Source organism: Buteo buteo, chromosome 4 (genome assembly GCF_964188355.1).
Source record: "Buteo buteo chromosome 4, bButBut1.hap1.1, whole genome shotgun sequence".
In the NCBI taxonomy this organism is placed as follows: Eukaryota; Metazoa; Chordata; class Aves; order Accipitriformes; family Accipitridae; genus Buteo; species Buteo buteo.
The window spans coordinates 16,115,303-16,133,495 of NC_134174.1; the positions used below are offsets into that span (position 1 = coordinate 16,115,303).

An 18,193-nucleotide genomic window follows, 5' to 3' on the forward strand; every position below is an offset into this window, starting at 1 on the left:
GTGGGGAAGAGCTGAAGGCACACTCTGCAAACCTGAGCCTTTCCCTGGCTTTGACATAGCAGAATTCAAGCAAAATCTCATTGTGGCTTGTTTTTCTTTTTTTTTTATTTTGTGTATATAAATAGAAACCTTCAATGTCCCAGGACCAGCAACTTGAGGTGTGAAAAACAGAAAGGCAGATTGGGCTGAGTTCAGAAGGACCCTGGTGTGGTGTGGGGGCAAAAGGCGATCGCAAACACGGCGAGCAGAGCTTCTCCAGGCTGCAGTGCCCATGCCTCTGCCTCCCCCGTCACAGGCTGGAGGTGTCACGAAGCGCTCCCTCCTCTGAGCGAGGGCCCTGTGCTCCCCTGCCCGTACGGAGCCCAAAAGCCGTTCCCCAGGGAACCCCGTGGGTGGGCTGGAGCCACGGGCAGCCTGCGGCTGCTGTGCAGGACCCTCACCGCGGGCAAAGCGAGCTGGGGGCGGCTGCGTGTTGCTGGGCTGTGGGAACACGCTGCCCCGCGGCACGTGGGTCTGCAAGAGCTGCTGCTGGAGTCGGGGAGCTCCCAGACTTTGTCCTGTGGCTTCTCCAGGGCGGAGAGTGACGGGTCCTTGCGTGAAACCAGGACGCTGGTATTTCCATCTTTCAGTGGCGATGGGGCAACTGAGTAGCAACGGCAATTTTGCACTTTGGTCTCCTGATGTCTTGGAGATGCCTGCGTGGAAGGGGAGTGGTGCTGGTCAAAGCTGACGTGGTCAAAGCCCAAAGGGCTTTTCAACTAAAAAGCAAAGCTTGTCCAGGATAAAGCCTTTGACTGAAGAAAAATGGCTGGGTGAGGTGGAGCAGAACTAACATAGTTCCCTGTCTGTGGGCCCTCATCTCCAGGCCTGGATTTAGGCAAGCTGGTGGCTTTCTGACCTCTGCCGGGAAGGACTGTGCCTGCTCCCCTCTGGGGCCAAGGCACCAGCGTCGTCTCAGCAGGAGCCCCCCCCCGCACCCACCTGCGTGCGCCGCTGCCACGCGCTCCTGGCCGCGCCGGTCGCACCAAGGCGTGACGTGGCTCGCGGAGCCGCCCAGCCTGGGCGTCCGTGTGCTGGGAGCTTGCCGGAGCAGGGCCATGTGGTCCCTGATGTATCTGCACCGGTTTTATGGGAACTGCAGACACTTAATATTGGTTTTCAGTTTTTGTGGGGTTTTTTTCCTCCCTCTTTCCCTTGCCCCTAGCTCCAGCAATAGGGATTTCAGACTCTTCCAGCAGGACTGATTGCTCTGCACCAGCTATTTCTGAGCCCCTGCAGAGCCCAGGTGTTTGTGTCCCTTCCTGGATTTAGCTGTAATAGCTGTAAAACCAGGGAATTGAAGGGGTTTGTGGTTTTTGTTTTTTTTTTTTTTTTCCTTGCAAACTTTCTCATAATTACAAGGTGGGAGCGTGTTTTGCCATGAGATTTTTCTGGCTGCAGAGCGCTCAGCACATACTATTATTTTGGAGGGTGAAAAAAAAAAAAAAAAGAGGAGGAAGTGAGTTTTGACACATGGATAATATTTGAAAATTACTGTTGACTGAAGCTTAATTACCTGGCTGGTAGTTAGTTATTAAAAGTGAGTATGAATAATGGTGGTATTTAAACCGAGCATGGCTGCTGGGCAGCCTGGGCCTCCAGCTCTCTACCCATTAGGGGCTGCTGTTGCTCTGCTTCAGCCAGGAGCATGGGCCCTAGCAGGTGACTTTGAAGTTTAGAAATTCACTTTTCAGATTTTGAACATTTTTGGAGTAATAGGAAACTCATTAAACCTTTACTTGTGCGCATGCAATTTAATAGCCTCTTTTGAGTTTTGCCTAAACCTGACAGTGTTAAACTAATGCAAAAGAGTTGTTGCCGTAGCGGTCTGTGGAGGCATGCGGAGAGGGGGAATATTTTCCTCTACGTGGGTGACATCGCTGCAGGGGCAGCGGATGGGCTTTTTGTCCTCGGAGAGGCCTGGCTGGGGTGGAGAAGGTGTCAGCCCCATTGCGCAGATGGTTTCCCTGCAGAGAGGAGGGCTGTGGGGCGCATCTCTGAGCCCTGGTGGCTTGTCCCAACATCTGAGGTGGCCTCCCTTAGTCCTGGAAGATGAACCACAGGTGCAAATGGAGCACCCTGGGGTCAGCACCCACTTAGCTGAGCCCCAGGGCATCAGCCCGGCTCTTCTTGCTGTGCCCACCCGTGGATGTAGCTCAGCAGAGCACTGCGTTTCGGACCAGTGGGCTTCAAAATGGCAAAATTCACGTGAGTTTTATGTGGGCGTTCATCAGGAAATGCTTAGGATAATGTAAGAAAATTGCTAGTGCATAGAACTGGCTTCCCCGTACGTTTGTGTAAGGTCTCACCCAAACCCAGCAGGGCTCAGTGGCATCTTCCCGGCTGGTGTGCACAGACCGGTTGTTTCCCAGTCCCGATGAGAGGTGTAGGGGCTGGTGCCAGGTGAGTGCGGGCAGGATGGGCTCATTTCAGAGCACGACACACCTCCCTGGGGGGAAGGTGCTGGGGGGGGACACACGGATGCTGCCAGAAGCAGCTGGTTTTGGCTGCCCTGTGTCTTGTCAGTCCCCATAAACCCTACTGCATCAGGGTGGGTGGCTGGGCTTGACGTCCCTCGGCCCTGCATGGCCTTCACTGAGAAAAACTGAACAGGTTTTTCCCCTCTTCAGGCTGCTGCAGGCTTGCTCAGTGAGCAGTAGCAAGGGAGGGGAGCTGTGCTGGGGGGGCCAGGCAGCTCTGGGGACACCCACAGGGGAGCTGCCACTGTGTCTGCCGGCAGCTTTGCCACAACAAACCAACCCCGCCTCTGCTTTGTGAGCTGCAAAAGGTGCTGCTGCTCTTCCCGGGGCGCACAGCTCTGCAGTTTTTTTTAAAAAAAAGTATTTATTGTGACCTCTGATAATAATGGTGTGACGCTGACATTGCTGAGCCCCAGCTTTAGCTCAGTTGGTTTAAAGTCCCAATTGCAGAGCCCGGTGGGTGGTGGTGGGGGCGGATGGTTCTTGCTGCCTTGCAGAGAACAGATGTTTTCAAGGTGACCGCCAAGATGTCAAGGCAAGGAAAAGCAGAACTGAGCATCCATGAACTAAAGTTAATGTATCTGCAGTGCAAAGAGCTGGGTGTTTATGTTCCCGCTGTATGAATTTCTCTCTACAAGGTAAAGGTGTGTCCCACCATGCTGTGTCCTCGTGGCCAATGGTCCTGTGCGGGCCAGGCTCTGCAGGAGCTGCCAAAACATGGAGCAGGGGAAGAGGTGGTGATGCTGGAGGTGTGTGATCCTGTCAGCTGAGTCACTGCGCTCCTGTCACCGTGTTGGGCTGTCTCAGGGCCCACGGGGGAGCCCAAGGCCTCTCCTTTCCCTCTGTGACTAGTGATGGATCATCCTTCCCTCAAGAAAGGACTTGAAAAGGATCAAGTATTCAGCTCACTCTGTAGTTTGTCTCCTTGTCTTTAGTCTAAACCCCAGTATCCTTCAGCTGCACACTTCTGAGGAACATGGGGTTAACTATGTGTCCCAGCTCGGGTGTTAAATCACAGCCAAACCATACTGCTTGTTTCCCATGAGCAAACAGGCTCTTTTTTGAAGTAAGGGTTATCTTTCTGTTTTCAGGTGCTGGATGTTATCCTAAGTATACAGGAAGCGTTATATCTGATAGAGCTTGTACTGCCTGCTGGTTTTCAAACAGCTCCACTAAAACCAGAGGGAACACAAAGTCATGGATCTTTTTTTCCCTCTTTCCTTATAGTTTGTCAGAGATGTTTCTGGGAAAAGGTTTCCTTATAGCACAGGTTTAAATGGTTGTCACACAGAAGTGATGTTCTTCCCCTTGGTGGCATGTCCCAGCTGGGAAGGGGAAGCCAGTCCCTCAGTACTTCTAAATTGGACCTGCACACTTACTGCCTGCCAGCTCCTGGCCAAACAATTTTGCAGCCACCTCCTTCAAGAGCTTTCCCACACTCAGGAAAGAGATGGATGCTGAGGGCTGTCCACTTTACTTGACAGGATCTGCCCTTTCGCTGTTGTCTCCAAGAAACGGCACACTTGGCAGACAGGCAGCTGTGCATGAGCTGAATAGGGCTCAAGATGGCCAGAGATGAACTTCTAGACTGTATCAAATGGCAAAGAATAACATGAAGTACCAACACATGATCTTCTCCAAATCTTTTCTTCTAGTACTAAAAAGTATTTGGGGACGATGCAGCTGGATCACTGTGCTCCCTATGAATGAGTGCTGTATTGATAGTCACCTTTACAGAATTTTACTCTCTCACCACTGATAATTCAACAGTGGCCAATTTAGTCAGGTTTGTAATGACCTTCTGTCTCGCGTTTGGTTGCTATTGTCTCTTTCATTCTTTGCTATCCTTGTAATACCTAACACGTAGGACCAATTCAGTCTACAGATCATTCTTTTGCAGAGCATCTTGGAAGAGGTGACCAACAACTGCAAGGACAGTACTGCTTACAGGTCACCTCCCACCTCTGGGAAAGGTTGCAAGGAACACTAAGTAGAAGATAAACTGGGGAATGGAAAAGGGCTCAAGACATACACAATGAGACAGGGGACAAGTGGGAATGCAGCTGTGTCAACACAACCCATGGAAATGGGATCTTGCATCATCCTGATGTAAGGGATTAAGCTCCACAAAAAACTGCACACAAAAGCTCCTCCTTGGAGATTCAGCGATCAGAAAGTAGACTATATTATTAACAAAGCACAGCTTTAATAAAAAGGTTTAAGGCTTACATCTCAAAATGACTTATAAATAAACATAATCACAATACATATATTCTATTTTTAAAAAAAGTATTCATTATAAGATAATATGTATTTTCTGAGTTATAAAATCTTATATAAATAGCAAATCATTCTCTGTATGCTGATTACAAGAATACATAAAACCTGGGGTGCATATCTGAAAGGAATCCTGAGTACACACTCAACAAATGGCAGAAAACAGAACAATGATACTGTTGGACACAATAAATGCTGTTGTCCCAGTATGTAATTTCTCCACAACTGTAAAAATGGAACTGAGAACTTTTTGGTTGCTCAACCTTGTTCCGCTCCATAGCCTCAGGAATGGCTCTAGATATCCACTTCTTGAGATTTCAGGAGCACCCTATAGATTCTTTTGGTATCAAAAAAAGAGAATTATATCTGTCTTCTGATGGACAGAAATAAGGCACTTACTTAGACCACGTCAGTGCAGGCTGTAAAAAGCAGCTTGGACTTGTAGCCAGAGAGCAGCAAAAGGCCTCTCTGGATTGAAGATGTGTGGCAACAAATTCTGGTAGTTATAAACAAGAGGTAGCCAATTCTTACACTCCTCAAGGTTCCCCTGCTTACCCCCAAAATAACAATATAAATTAAACCAAGAACAAGCGGAAACTTTGCACGTTAGAAATATCAAAGTGAAAGTTCCCCCCCCCCCCCCCTTTTTTTTTAAGATTGAGATAAGTGAACCAGCAAGTTGGACTAAGAACTAGCAGTCTGGCTACAGCAGCATGCTGCTTTCTTCCTTTGTGGTAAAAGTTGTAGCAGCATTTAGATCAGAGCTTTCACTCTGTGTTTTCTCTTGGCTTTTCAAAATGAGCTGTACAACAGATATATGTGAATGGTAATGTTCATAACAATGTGACTACACCTCCAAGAACAAGGCAGACTGCAGTACTGCAAGAGGACCCCAACTTGCAGAAGCCTGTTGGTGTATTTAAATTCTGAATTCTGACCTATTTTATTATTGTAGCACAACTATTTTTTTCTGATCATAATGAAGAAGTGTCAATTATTCATGGAAGAAATAAAGACTATTCTGCCTGTTGTTTTCAAGCAGAGTAACGTAGTCATTATATGTTCCTTTAAACACTGCTATTATATAAAATGTAATGTTTTCTTTCATATACTCAGGGTCATAAGCTCTGACTTATTACTAAAACACGAATCATCAGAGCAAACTCATACACGCAAACGGCAATAAACACACAGAAGCTTAAATTTTGCTTCTTATTACAGCGTCAACTCAGTAGAGATAATGAAGTAAGTGAGAGCCATTTATAGTCTTCTGGCTTCTTCCCAATTTAACTGGGATCAAAAACTGGATGAACAATGTTATACTGAAGTTGAGCCATAGCTTCTGGGAGCAGAACTTCACAAGTAAACAACAGATGCATGATAACACTTTTGATTAAGAAATTCTCAATAGTTTTCTGTCTTTTCAAATATTACAAATAACTTATCCTTCTCTTTTCTTGGTATCCTATGAATACCAATGGCCTCTCTCATGGCAATCTTCTTCCTGGTTTTCGGTTAAAAAACCCAGCGACAAGAAGTTGTAAATATGGCACAGTAAGTTAGGATGGAAGACTAGAAAAGAGAATGGCACTTGCAGGGTGACTTTTCAATCCAAAGACAAGCTCTTCATTTTTTCTGCTAATTCCTGTCTCATTTCTATGTGTTTTTTCAGGTTTTGCACTTCATGGGGCAGGTTAATGTCCCACACCGACACGCAGGATTGTAATTCTGGAAAAAAAAAAAGAAAAAATTGAAAACTGCAACAGAGAAGAATTACTGCATAATAAGAAGTGGCTTTGCTTATCTGCTTATTTTTTAGTTACTCATAAATTGCTTCAATGAAGCATGATGCTTAGGACCAGGAAGACAAGTTATATGAAACTTCATGTATGAGGTAATGCATTTATGGGTTACAAGCTGTTTGTACTTGCACAATGATTTAGATTCCAGTTCCTAAACTTAGAGTATACCATTTAAAAGCACTTGAAAAACCCCTTCTGGTGCCTGTGGCCCATAAGGTACTGACCTGAGCTACAGCTAATGCTAGTACTGAGATGCTGGCATAAAATTTCATCTCTATTTTCCCGAGTAGATATACCCTAAATGCTTACAAGACTCAAAACCCATTCACTGTAAACTAAAAATGAAAACTGATTTCATAAGGTAGTGAGTATACTGGGAAAAGGTCACTTCTTCAATCCCCCTTCATGCAAACAACTCTATTCATGGAAAATTCACACTGCTTTTTGAGAACACTTACCTGAGTAGGGGCTCACAAACTAAAGCCCCACGGTTTCTGGGAGTCTCTGATTCCTCTCTGTATAATTAACAACACTCTTACATACATTAAAAAGGCTAAAAAGGCAATAGGTGTTCTAATGGTAATAATCAGGGAATATCAGAATATAAAAACCACTGCTGTAAGTTTGATTCTTATTTTACTCCAAACAGTCAGCTCATCTCCACTTGCCACCTATAACTTTATTCTGTCATTGCCACATTTTTAGGAGTCATTGAAACTGGGATGAGATAAAGGTGAAGAAGGGCATCGATCAGAGCATCAGCTATAACTGTTCTTAGAAGAACCCAAAGATGGAGGTTTTCTTTCTTCTTATTCCAGCACTTCGCTATCCTAATTGTCAGGAAGCTTTTCTTGATGTCTGACCTAAATATCCCTTGCTGTAATAGAAACTGGTTAGTCCTTATCCTACCCCCAAGGAATATGCAGAAGTCTTTATTCCCTTCCTCTTTATTTACATATTTGAAGCCTGTTATCATGTCTTCTCTAAGCTTTATTTACGTTAACCAACTTAACTTCCTGCAACATTTCCTCACAGGTTGCATTCCTCTCATCCGGACTATAGTCCAGAACATTCAGCAAGTCCCAAATGGATAGGCTCCTCCAGCAGAGGCCATATCAGCACTCAGCAGAGTGTAAGAATTAGCTCATGTCTTACAGACACCACTTCTCGACTGGTATAAGAATGGTGTTTGCCTCTTCTGCAGCAACGTGACATGGTTGACTCATGTTCAGCCTGCGATCAATTATAACCCTTTTTCTACAGCACTGCTGTTTAAGCTGATTCATTTCCTCATGTTGGTACAACGGATCATTCCTAATTAAGTAAAAGGTCTTACATATGTCCTTACTGAATTGTATCCTACTTCCCTCCAGATCATTTGTTCTATTTGTCAAGGTCATTTTGAATTCTAATCCTGCCCTCCAGTGTGCTTGTGGCTTTGTCTTAGCTGAGAATTGTCTGCAAATCTGAAAAGCACATGCACTTTTCCTTCATCCACAACATTCATGAAAACATTGAGGATTCCTGGCCTAGCAGAGACCCCTCTGGAAACCTATTTGATACATTCTCCAATTATACAGTGACATTTACTCTCCAAATACAGTTTTCCAGTATATTATATACTTCAAATAGTGGCTTCCTCTGATCCATTTTTAGAAGTTACTGTTAGTTTGCATGGAGCCCAGAAATGCAAAAGACAACAAAAACTAATACGATGTTTCAATAAAATTATATGAAATGATGATCAACTCTCAGTGGGTAGTCAAGCATGACAGTGTCTACTCTACCAATAATACAAATAAATGAAGCCCAGTTCAGGTACCTTTGTGATATTTGTTGTCTTCGGTGTCACTTTTATAGCAATATCCCAAAACCAGCACCACATTCTTGAGACTCCCTTTTTCAAAGAAATAAAATGTCAAATTTTAATTGTAATGGGAACTTTGTAATTTAAGGACAGAAAGAGTAGATGACATCATCCCACTAAGACGACAGAAAGCAAAGTTCATTCAACCGGACCCTTTATTCAAAATCATTAACCATGAAAAACCCAGACATGAAAACAATATAGTTCATGTCTCCATTTAACGTAGGGGTTTATCAGGATTCAAAGGCACAAGCGTTGGATCAGCCGGCCAGCATGTTGAACAAGCCTGAGAACAAAGCACCTATTATATACCACAAGCAGAGGTAGTAGAGTCACAGGAAACAGATGTCACAGCGAAGGGGTTGGCTGCAAATGAAGTCCCAGTGCACAGCAGAAACAGAAGTGCCAGTAATCAGTTTGGTTATGAAAAAATCAAAACCAAGTATGATACAAACCAATTAAAAGTGTTCTGTACTAACGATGGCACGTGGGTGGGAAAGGGGAGTTAACAGGGAAGTAGAAATAGGGGACGGATCATAGGAAGGTGCCTACTGAGGAACGCAAAAAAAGACCAGGAAGACAGGAGTGGTTGGATCACAGAGGGATAAGTTGAATGTGTCAGTGTTTCAGTATCAACTTCCCGCTTATTCCTAACAAGACATGTTTAAAAATGTCTTGCAAGGTAGATGGAAGGTGTTATGTGTTCTCCTGCCACAGCAGCTACCTGTCCTACTGGCAGCACAAAGAGGGCGGTGAGCCCTTGGCTGTATGCTAGTAGAGGAATACAGGACCCAGCCTACGTACCGGGATCTCAGATCAGGCCAGGGAAGGAACAGCCCTCCGTCTGCAGACACCCCAGCTGCAGCACTGCGCCCCACTCCTCTTCATGCATGAAGTCTTACACTCCCCCCAGGGAAAGGATCAGGAGGGGGTCAGTTTCTGGGGTATAAATAGACTGGAGTATGGTTTACTGTGAAAGCCACAGTCTTGAAGTTTTGTGTGACCACACTGCGGTGTGTCCCCCACGTTATGTTCCTTCTGAACTGGTAAGTGTTTCTAGTGGGTCCCCCAGGACCTCTGCAAGGTAGAGACATTTCTCCTGCCCTGTGGAGACCTGCAGTATATTCTCCTTTGCTATTGATGTAAATCTGCTTATGGTAGATGAGGGCTGGTGGGAACCATACACATCTTCCATGCTCAGATTTTTCACTTCAATATTTTCTGCAACCAGTCCATCCATACTCCTTACAAAAGCGACTGGAACTTAAGTATAATGTTTCTTATTCAGACTAGGGTCCTTTCCTACTATATAGAAGTCTAAATTTTCACTTGCAAAATGAACTACAGATTTACATATAAATCATTCTCTATGGTAAGTCTCATGTCTATTATGTGTCAATGTGTTAGGTGAGAGAATTAGAAAAAGACATTATATTTCCATATTCATATATGAAGTACAGATAAAATTGATGTCTCAAAGTTTGGCAATCTCTTTTCCCTGAAACATTTACATTGATTGACATTATGTATTTTAATCTTAAATGAAACTATTTAATACAAAAATATTTCCCTCTATCTTCTCTCATTTCACACAAGCAATGCATTACTATTGAAGGATTGCTCGGCAGCCTCAGTGCCATTTTCACTGATCTGTGAAAATCCCAGTAGAATTAAAGTCCTTGAATTTAGGAAAAAACCCAATCCTTATAAATAATTGCTGGGAAAAGACGATCAAAAGAAAAAGTACACATCAATGTATCATGTATCAATCTTACTTGCAATTCTTGAGTTTTGTGCAAACACAGCTAAACTCTTTCTCCTGAAGTATTAACTTTTCTATATATAAAATTTTGATTTAAAATGTTGAGGTGACTAGAAACAAGAAATACGAGACTCAAGGCTTTTTAAATCACACTGTACTATTCTATAGAATATACTTTCCCTGTCAATGACTGTAATAAGTGAGGCAGAAATTTTGTTTTCATAGTAACTACTCTTTACAAAATGCTAAAAATAAAACAACCCTTTATAGTACTAATATTGTAGCTATCAGCACTAGAAGGACTGAAAATGCTGTGCTAGTGAATCTGGACTCTATAGCTGGCACTCCTAACAGCTGAGGACTGAACAGACTCTACAAACTTGCTGTCTCAGGCAAAGCCAAGTCAGAGAAAGATGGAGTTCTTTGACTCATACAACACTGTCAGCACTATGAACTAACTGTAGTGTATGGATACTTCTGGTGCTAGAAAGGAAGAAACAGCCCCCAAATTAAGTTCATGATGGTAATGAGAAAACATCCACAGCCTGCAACTATGAAGTTTGCTAGCAGGATTACGGCGTGTTTCTGAGTCCACAACAACCGCTTCAGAGTAGTTTTTTGACAGCAAACACACTTTAAATCACACTGACAAGGGAACTCCACAGTTTTTTTCAAAACACAGTGGAAGGTGATGGGAATTCACATGTTGTGCCACAGAGTACTTTTTGAAGTAATGTGTATTTTGAGCATACCCACCACTGCCATACAAAGAACTCTTGAGTTGGTATGGCCTTTATTACTTTGGGGAGAGATGCAGGAAAGTGTACAGGTGAAGGAAGTTACAACAGCCAAGAAGTGCCCCATACCTAACTACGCTCCTCTAGCTGTTTGTAATGACCACTGAAAACCCACAACTACTATCTGCCTACAGCAGCTTGAAACAACTGGCCCTGGTGACAGGAACAGGACATATGTACAAGTCTGCACCCTGAGTCCAAGTGTGTAGCACTTTCTCAGCTTTGCTGTGATCTGCCTGTGACCCAAACCTAAAAGAACCATTCCTGAGTAAGGATGGCAGAAGAAAACTAGGCATTAAGCAATTAAGGAAAAATTATTAAAACCTAACAAGCTCCACAGAGAGAGAAGCCAGAAGTGTAAAACTTAAGATGGAGAAAGAACATGGGTAGACACAGATCAAGACAAAGACTATCAGACAGAAGATGGTGAGAACTGTGCTGAAGCATGGCACAAGGATGCAGTGAAGGTGGGGTGTGTTCATGTGCTGATCAGTGACATACTAGGGAAAAGCTGTTGTTTTATGTGGGCATAGGTATGACAGCCTGCTGGTATTCAGCTAACACCGGAGTGTCTGACATTGACTGAAGACGACAGCAGTGGAACGGAATGAATGAACAAAACATGGGAAATGCTAATCTGTTTCCTGGAACACCATGACAAACAGGACACAGCAATCCTAAACTTGGCACTGATTTCAAAGTACTCATCATTTGATGGTTTTACTTACCTAGCTGAGCTGTTATCATGACTCTAACAGAATCACAAAAGTTGTCTATAACTCGTACAGGACGACGTGTTGATAAATCAAGCAGCAAGATATGTCCTCCTCCTGTTCCTATCCACAGTGCAGTATTTTTCTGCAGGCAAATTGTCTTCACTCTTCCAGAATAAGCCAGTTTATGTTTTGATTCCTTATTTAGTTTTTCCACTTTGTCCCTACAAATATGGAGAGAGTTTGTATTAAAATCTGGTGGCACACTATTCCACAACTGCTAAAATGACTCTCTCAATACCAGCCTTTTAAACAATCATTCATAAAGACAAGCCGCAAAAATCTCATGCTAATCAGTTGACTGACTTGAAACAAACTGGGATGAAAACTACTGGACTTCTAAGAGCCACCTGGTCTGCTTCAAAAGATGTTTAAATAGGAGGCAGGTATAGTTCTCTGTTCCCTCCGAGTCTGCAGGAGGATAATGTCACTGCAAAGTGAGAGGAGCGCACCTAGAGGGGCTCCTAACCTCACCATGAAAATGAACATTAAGGGAGAGGAACAATTTGAATGCAAATGAAAATCACCGTCACTGTTAATAAAAATCTGATCTCCTGCTGAATCTGTGCACTGGAGAAAGAATACATTCTTATTTAGGGTATGTGGGAAGTAACCGGATGCAAAAGCATTAGTACCTGAAGGACAGCAAAGGACTTCTTTCTTGAGCAGAGTTAAATGAGTCCTCTCGACACCATACAGAAATTGTGAAATATAATAAAGGTCTTAAAAAATTAAGATTCTGCATGGCATATTCTGAAGTTCTGGGCCAAAAGAGAGGAAAGGAATTCCACATTTGCCCAAAGAAATGGGCAAATCCCTTACCACCAGCAGGTTAAGGTACTATGCTAGAGAAGGCAATCTGATATTCAGCTTTCTACGCATCAGTCCATCAATCTGAAATAAAACACTTACTTAAGAAAATGTGCACAATCAATTAGTTCAGAAAGTTTTTCTGTCTTCTTGTCCCAGATTTCCACAAAATGGCTGTTTTTCTTTGCCAAGTAGATGGATTTGTCTATTGCTATTGAAATAATGTTTGCATCACTGTAAGCATTATGACAGAACCTAGAAGAGAGAAGAACTCCAGTTAGATACACAGAAAATAGCTAGTAGAAAAACTTGACTATTGTGAGTGGGGTTAGCTTCCCTCTAACTGTTAAAGAATCATTCAGCCTTAAAACCAAACTGGGCTAGGATACAACTGAAAGTGTTTGCTATAATCTTCCTACAGTTTGACATAAATTCTCACAGTAATGGAGTTATGCTGATGATATTCTTGGAGGCACATTAATGCCCCAAACTTATCAATAAATCTTTCCCATCTATCTGCTGAAATTACATATGCTTACATCACAGCAGGGCAAACTCTACCTTTCTCCTGCCTCTCTTTCAATGTTTTGAGACACTTGATAGTTTTCGGGCCCACAAGACCATAAAGGGTCACTCAACACAAAGATGACTAAGCCTGAAAAGCAGCAGTGAGATTTAGTTCACCCCGCTCTGCTATTGTTTCACTTTAGCTGACACCCTTTTTCACTATTTTCTTCTACTTCCAAATTTGTCTCTCATGCCAGATCTGTGCCTGCACATATCAAAATATTATTGGCCCTGCAAATTAACAGCATTAGCTTATTTCACTAACTTTTCAATTCATCTTGAAGAACAGCTCAAAATCACAGGCCCCTGATAGCAGACGCTCAGTAACACTGCTACTTTCCCTAATGTTACTTGGTTTTGACAACTTTATTTTCAAAACCATATACAGTTTTGCCTCCACAAAGCTCAAATTATTCCTGTGACCTATTTTGCATCTTACCATGGAACTGCATTTTACTGAAGTTTTAGGTTTTTGCTTTATATTAACACATTATTATCCAGAGTAAATTAATTTCCCAGAATAATGATCTCTACTAGTATAAAATCAAACACTGTTTTCCCTGCTCAGGAAAACCTTGCCTTAACTTGAGAGCAGGATTTGCCCATGTGAGAATTACATCAAACACTCCAATTTTCTAACACTAATTTCTAAATAATGAGAAGTCAGCAATTATACATGATTTAGCTATATAGGGCAAAGATATGCACACATATCATACTGACAAACATGTAAGGGCAAATACTATGCTAAGTAAGTGTGTATAATTCTAAATAAAGTAAAGAGGACCTGGACAAATGCAATTGGGGGAGAAAAACTGATCAGTTGCATTTATACATTTTCTGAATAGATACTGACTTCATAAATCCTTTATATAGTAAAAATGCATATCCCTTGTTTAAACACAGGAAAAAATACTTTAAACACTGCTCACTGATCTTATTTTAATGCACATTGTATTCCATCTGTATTATGGAAGGAAAAGAATGGAAACAAGACAACTCAAAGAACGAGCTCTAGGACAAGACATTACATCAAAGTACTGCCAGAAGTCTTCAATGAAAATAACAGAAGAGCCAAGTAACATCACTTATCAGAAAAACTTACAGTTGACTTGTCTTTGTTTCAATGAGCTTTTGAACAGAGAAATCACTAGTTAAGGCAATGATCTTTGTTCCACAGCCTCCCCAGATTATATTTTTTTCAGATAAGTATGAGGATTCGTTTAAGCACATCAGTGGTGTGCTAACATTTCCTACAGTTAGTATCTTCAAAGGTGTAGCACCCTTACACTGCAAGCAAAAATATAGACTCCGTTAGAACCAAGGAGCATACAGACACTCAGAAACTGTTAAAACAAAACCACACAGCCTGCTGAATTAAATTTACACAGACAGATTTTCTGAACTATTATGGTATCTTTTCAGAATGTTACGAAACTGAAAAGCACCATAGTCTCATTATAGATGTCCCATAGAAAACAGCCTGTGTGAGTGCAAACAGGACAGAGCTGGGACTGATACTTTCTGCAACCCCTGGCGCAGTTCAAGAACTGGATGGAAAATCACATCCATACCTTGGAGACATCCCACACTGGACCATATTCTAGTTCTGCAGTGCATTGCAACTCCATAACTGCTCTAAATTGCATATGGTCGGGAGCCAGCCCTCAGGAACCAGATGATATAAACAACAGCTCCCAGCATTTCTTTACCTGTTCTGTGAGCAGAACTCTGATCTATAGAAACAATACTGCTTTTCTGAAGATATCTATTCTATGAAAATTTAGTGTGAATGAAAAGAAAAAGGAGCTATAACAACAATAAAGGAGATTAAAACTGTTAGAATATTCTTAATAACAACCATTAATATCACCCTCTAGTCAGTTTGCCAGGACTTTCAAAGTCAAATACTAAGAAATAATTTCCCCCTCTTAACTCTATTGGTTAAAACAGATATTGTAAAACATGTGCAGCTCCTCTAAGACTGCAGCAGAAAATTATTTTTAGTTTTAGAGAAGCGATTAAAAAAATGAGCTGCATAAAATAAAGCTACTATTGGTAGCTGCTTTACATATTACTGATAGCATTTTGTAGAACAGACAGCAAAGAACAAGTCTACCTTTACTGCTTTGTCTTCAAAAACTGCCAGTCTGCCATCAGCTGTGCCTACCAAGAAGAAATTCTTCTGTTTGCTGAAATAAAATAAAATAATGAATTCTAAAAATGCCTTAATTGGGTAAGAAAAACTTAAATGAGCAGCCTCTGGTATTTCAAGATGTTGTTTCATGTTTCATTGAACACTAAAAGCAAATACAACCACCTGTGGTCAGGAATGTAGTCTACAGTTACACTGGGTGCAAAATTCAGTGAAAATACAGGCAAAATAAGCAGTTGTCTGAACAAAACTGCATGAGTGTACAGATGTAATTTTCTGAATATCTGTTTCATCATATCTTCAAATGTAACCTAAAAGATTTAAATTAATTTATACCTTTGCTTTGAAAGAGAATTACAGTATAAACAAGTGATGGAATCTGACATTTTCTGCAAACGATGCCTTCTTGTTTCATCTTCTGTGTTAACTGCCCAGAGAGAACCAGACTGGGTTCCTGCTACAATCCAGTTTTCTTTCTCAGTAGGAAGGGTTACTAAGGCCAAACTTAAAATTTTGCTATCTGCAATATCCTAAGTCAGAAAAAACAAAACAGAACAACCTGGTTATGATTTCAGTAAGGGGAAATGCTGGTAAATTGCTGGTAATGAAAATAAAGTACAATGTTCTAGGAGCCTGGACAGACCCAAGACTTAACCTCCCCATTAAGAAATCTAATTCCCTATTAGCAAAATACTTCAGTTGTGCCATCTATCTTCAAAGTGCTGGGAAGGACCCCTCAAACAGTACACAGGAAAATCTCTTAAGCTGAATGCTGAAAAAAATATTATCCCTCTCTATTCTAATAAAGGGCTCAAAGCCATCAGAGAATTAAGCAAATGGAATTACACTGCAATATACGTTCAGTTTAATTGCTAACTCTAAAAGTACTGGTCTAGTATTTCTTTTTCTCATTTTAGTTTTAGAAAAATAAGCCATATAATTTATACCAAAGCTACCAATTTGAATGTAACATGGTCAACAGATGGCAGATGGAAAGATAACTTAAACAACTTTGATGATGAGTCACACTCAGTTCTGGCACACATTTTCATCACAGCACATCAAGCCTGGGTAAAACCTTTTCCCTTTTCTTATGGAACAGGACTGAGATGTACAAAAATCAAATGAAAAGACCTGGAGGCTATCACCCAAAGTGGCACAAGGAGGTGGCATCCATGGGAAGAGAGGAATTGTTAAGAGACTAGCTGGATTATTAGGGGAGGTAGAGATATGAAAGGTTGTATAACTATTACTCCTTGTTCTAGCCTCCGTGCTAGAAATAGCTTCCATCTGAGTGGAATAAAGGAACCCAGTAGTGGAAACACAGTATTACGAGAAAGTTCAGGCTGGATAGCAGGAAGAGAGGAAAAAGTAACTGCTTTTCTGCTTCATTTCGTGGATACAATGATGACTCACTTATGAGCAATCTTTGTTCTCTCAAAGGTTAGCTTTCCAGAAGTAATAGCCTGCTGTTAAAATGCAATTAATTCTTCTGAAATACATCTGGGTGCCAAAAAAAATTAGAATAAATGGCAACTTTCCCACATACCTCACAAGTATGTCCATCTGTATTTAGGTTAACAAATGAAAGTTGTGCTTTTTCTGTGTTCCCATTGCCTATCCAGACTCCTGCCTTCTTGCAGCTTTGATTGGCAGCTACCATGCACTCTGCTGTAGACGTGCTGGGTATTGAAACATACCTCATCAAACAGATAAGCTCTGCAGAATTCAGGATCTCATAAACCTACAAAGCAAGCCACAGCATGCACATGCTAATAACAATGGCTTATACAGTGATAAATAACAAGCAATGGATAACAATGTTTTATGGAATATGGACAGAGTATCTCAGCAGGTCTGCTCATTTGTATTACCACTATTAATGAGCAATCTTTGTGCACTGAGCAACTTTGACTCTCACTTTTCTGTTAAAATTTCAGGAAGTCAATGGGGTTAAGGCATGTTTGAAAATTTCACCCATTTCAAAGAGCAATGCAAAGTGTGTAAGAGACAGCAGGTTTCAGATCCTCACTGCTGTTCCTCCTCTCACACACATGAACAGTGTAGGCTAACCGCACTGAAACTATATAACAAAGTCCTTTTTGCATGGCTCTAGTAAAGACCATGAAATAATCTGAATGTCATTTCACTATGATTACTATACAGCAACGCAGGGAAAAACAGCAGGCTAGAATAAATGGTTGGTACATTTGAATGGAACAGTTTATCCTGGATGGCAAGAGCAGGCAACATTTCATGGCTGTTTCAGTTCCAGAAAAGAAGAACAGAAAAAACGCTGTGCCTCTTACTAACTTAAATGTCCCATTCCTTTTTAGAAAGCACAATAACTTTGTGGTATCACAAAAATACAAATAAATACACTACGTAATACCTGGGAAGATGTTGGTCGTTCCTGAGGGTTTTCCTTCAAACACTTTCTAATTAAATTTTCAACTTTAGGCCAGGGGGCACACCCATATTCTTTGACAGGATCTAAAATGTAAAATTAGATAACTTCTTAACCAGCCTTTACCATAGTTCAGAAATTAGAGTTCTGAATAACTTTTGTCTTATTTTAAGAATTCATCTAACTTCTTACAGAGCTTCTCTAAGAAATATCATTCTCTTAAGTAAAATGTCAGCATGAACAGCTTGGAATTGCTCATCTGCCATTAAATGCCAGAGCATGAAATGCTAGAGGTAGAGTCCTTTTCATTAAAAGCAGTTAAAGCAAATGGATTTTGTTTTAACTTTTTCTTTAATGTCCCTATACCTGGGATTGAATGACAGATAAGTGTGAGTTGTGTTTTGATTAATGCTGACCATTCAATGGTATGTCATTTCAGTCTGTAGTCTTTACAATG

General features: G+C 41.5%; 1 protein-coding gene across 5 annotated transcripts in view; it reads right to left on the reverse strand.

The window, feature by feature from the left end:
* Positions 1–4,705: 4,705 nt before the first annotated feature.
* The window catches only part of LRRK2 (leucine rich repeat kinase 2), a 71,321-nt gene continuing 57,833 nt past the window's right edge, over positions 4,706–18,193 (reverse strand). For 3 of the 5 annotated variants that reach the window (XM_075024875.1, XM_075024873.1, XM_075024877.1), the window contains 9 exons: positions 17,722–17,822; positions 16,879–17,073; positions 15,666–15,859; positions 15,294–15,366; positions 14,280–14,464; positions 12,710–12,862; positions 11,753–11,961; positions 8,421–8,495; positions 4,706–6,524 (listed from right to left, as the gene is read on the reverse strand). In XM_075024875.1, coding sequence (XP_074880976.1) covers positions 6,403–6,524; positions 8,421–8,495; positions 11,753–11,961; positions 12,710–12,862; positions 14,280–14,464; positions 15,294–15,366; positions 15,666–15,859; positions 16,879–17,073; positions 17,722–17,822 — 1,307 coding nt within the window. In that variant the 3' untranslated portion in view covers positions 4,706–6,402. Of the gene's footprint in view, positions 6,525–8,420; positions 8,496–11,752; positions 11,962–12,709; positions 12,863–14,279; positions 14,465–15,293; positions 15,367–15,665; positions 15,860–16,878; positions 17,074–17,721; positions 17,823–18,193 lie in introns of those variants that run through there. The other 2 variants (XM_075024874.1, XM_075024876.1) reach the window with 2 other exon arrangements.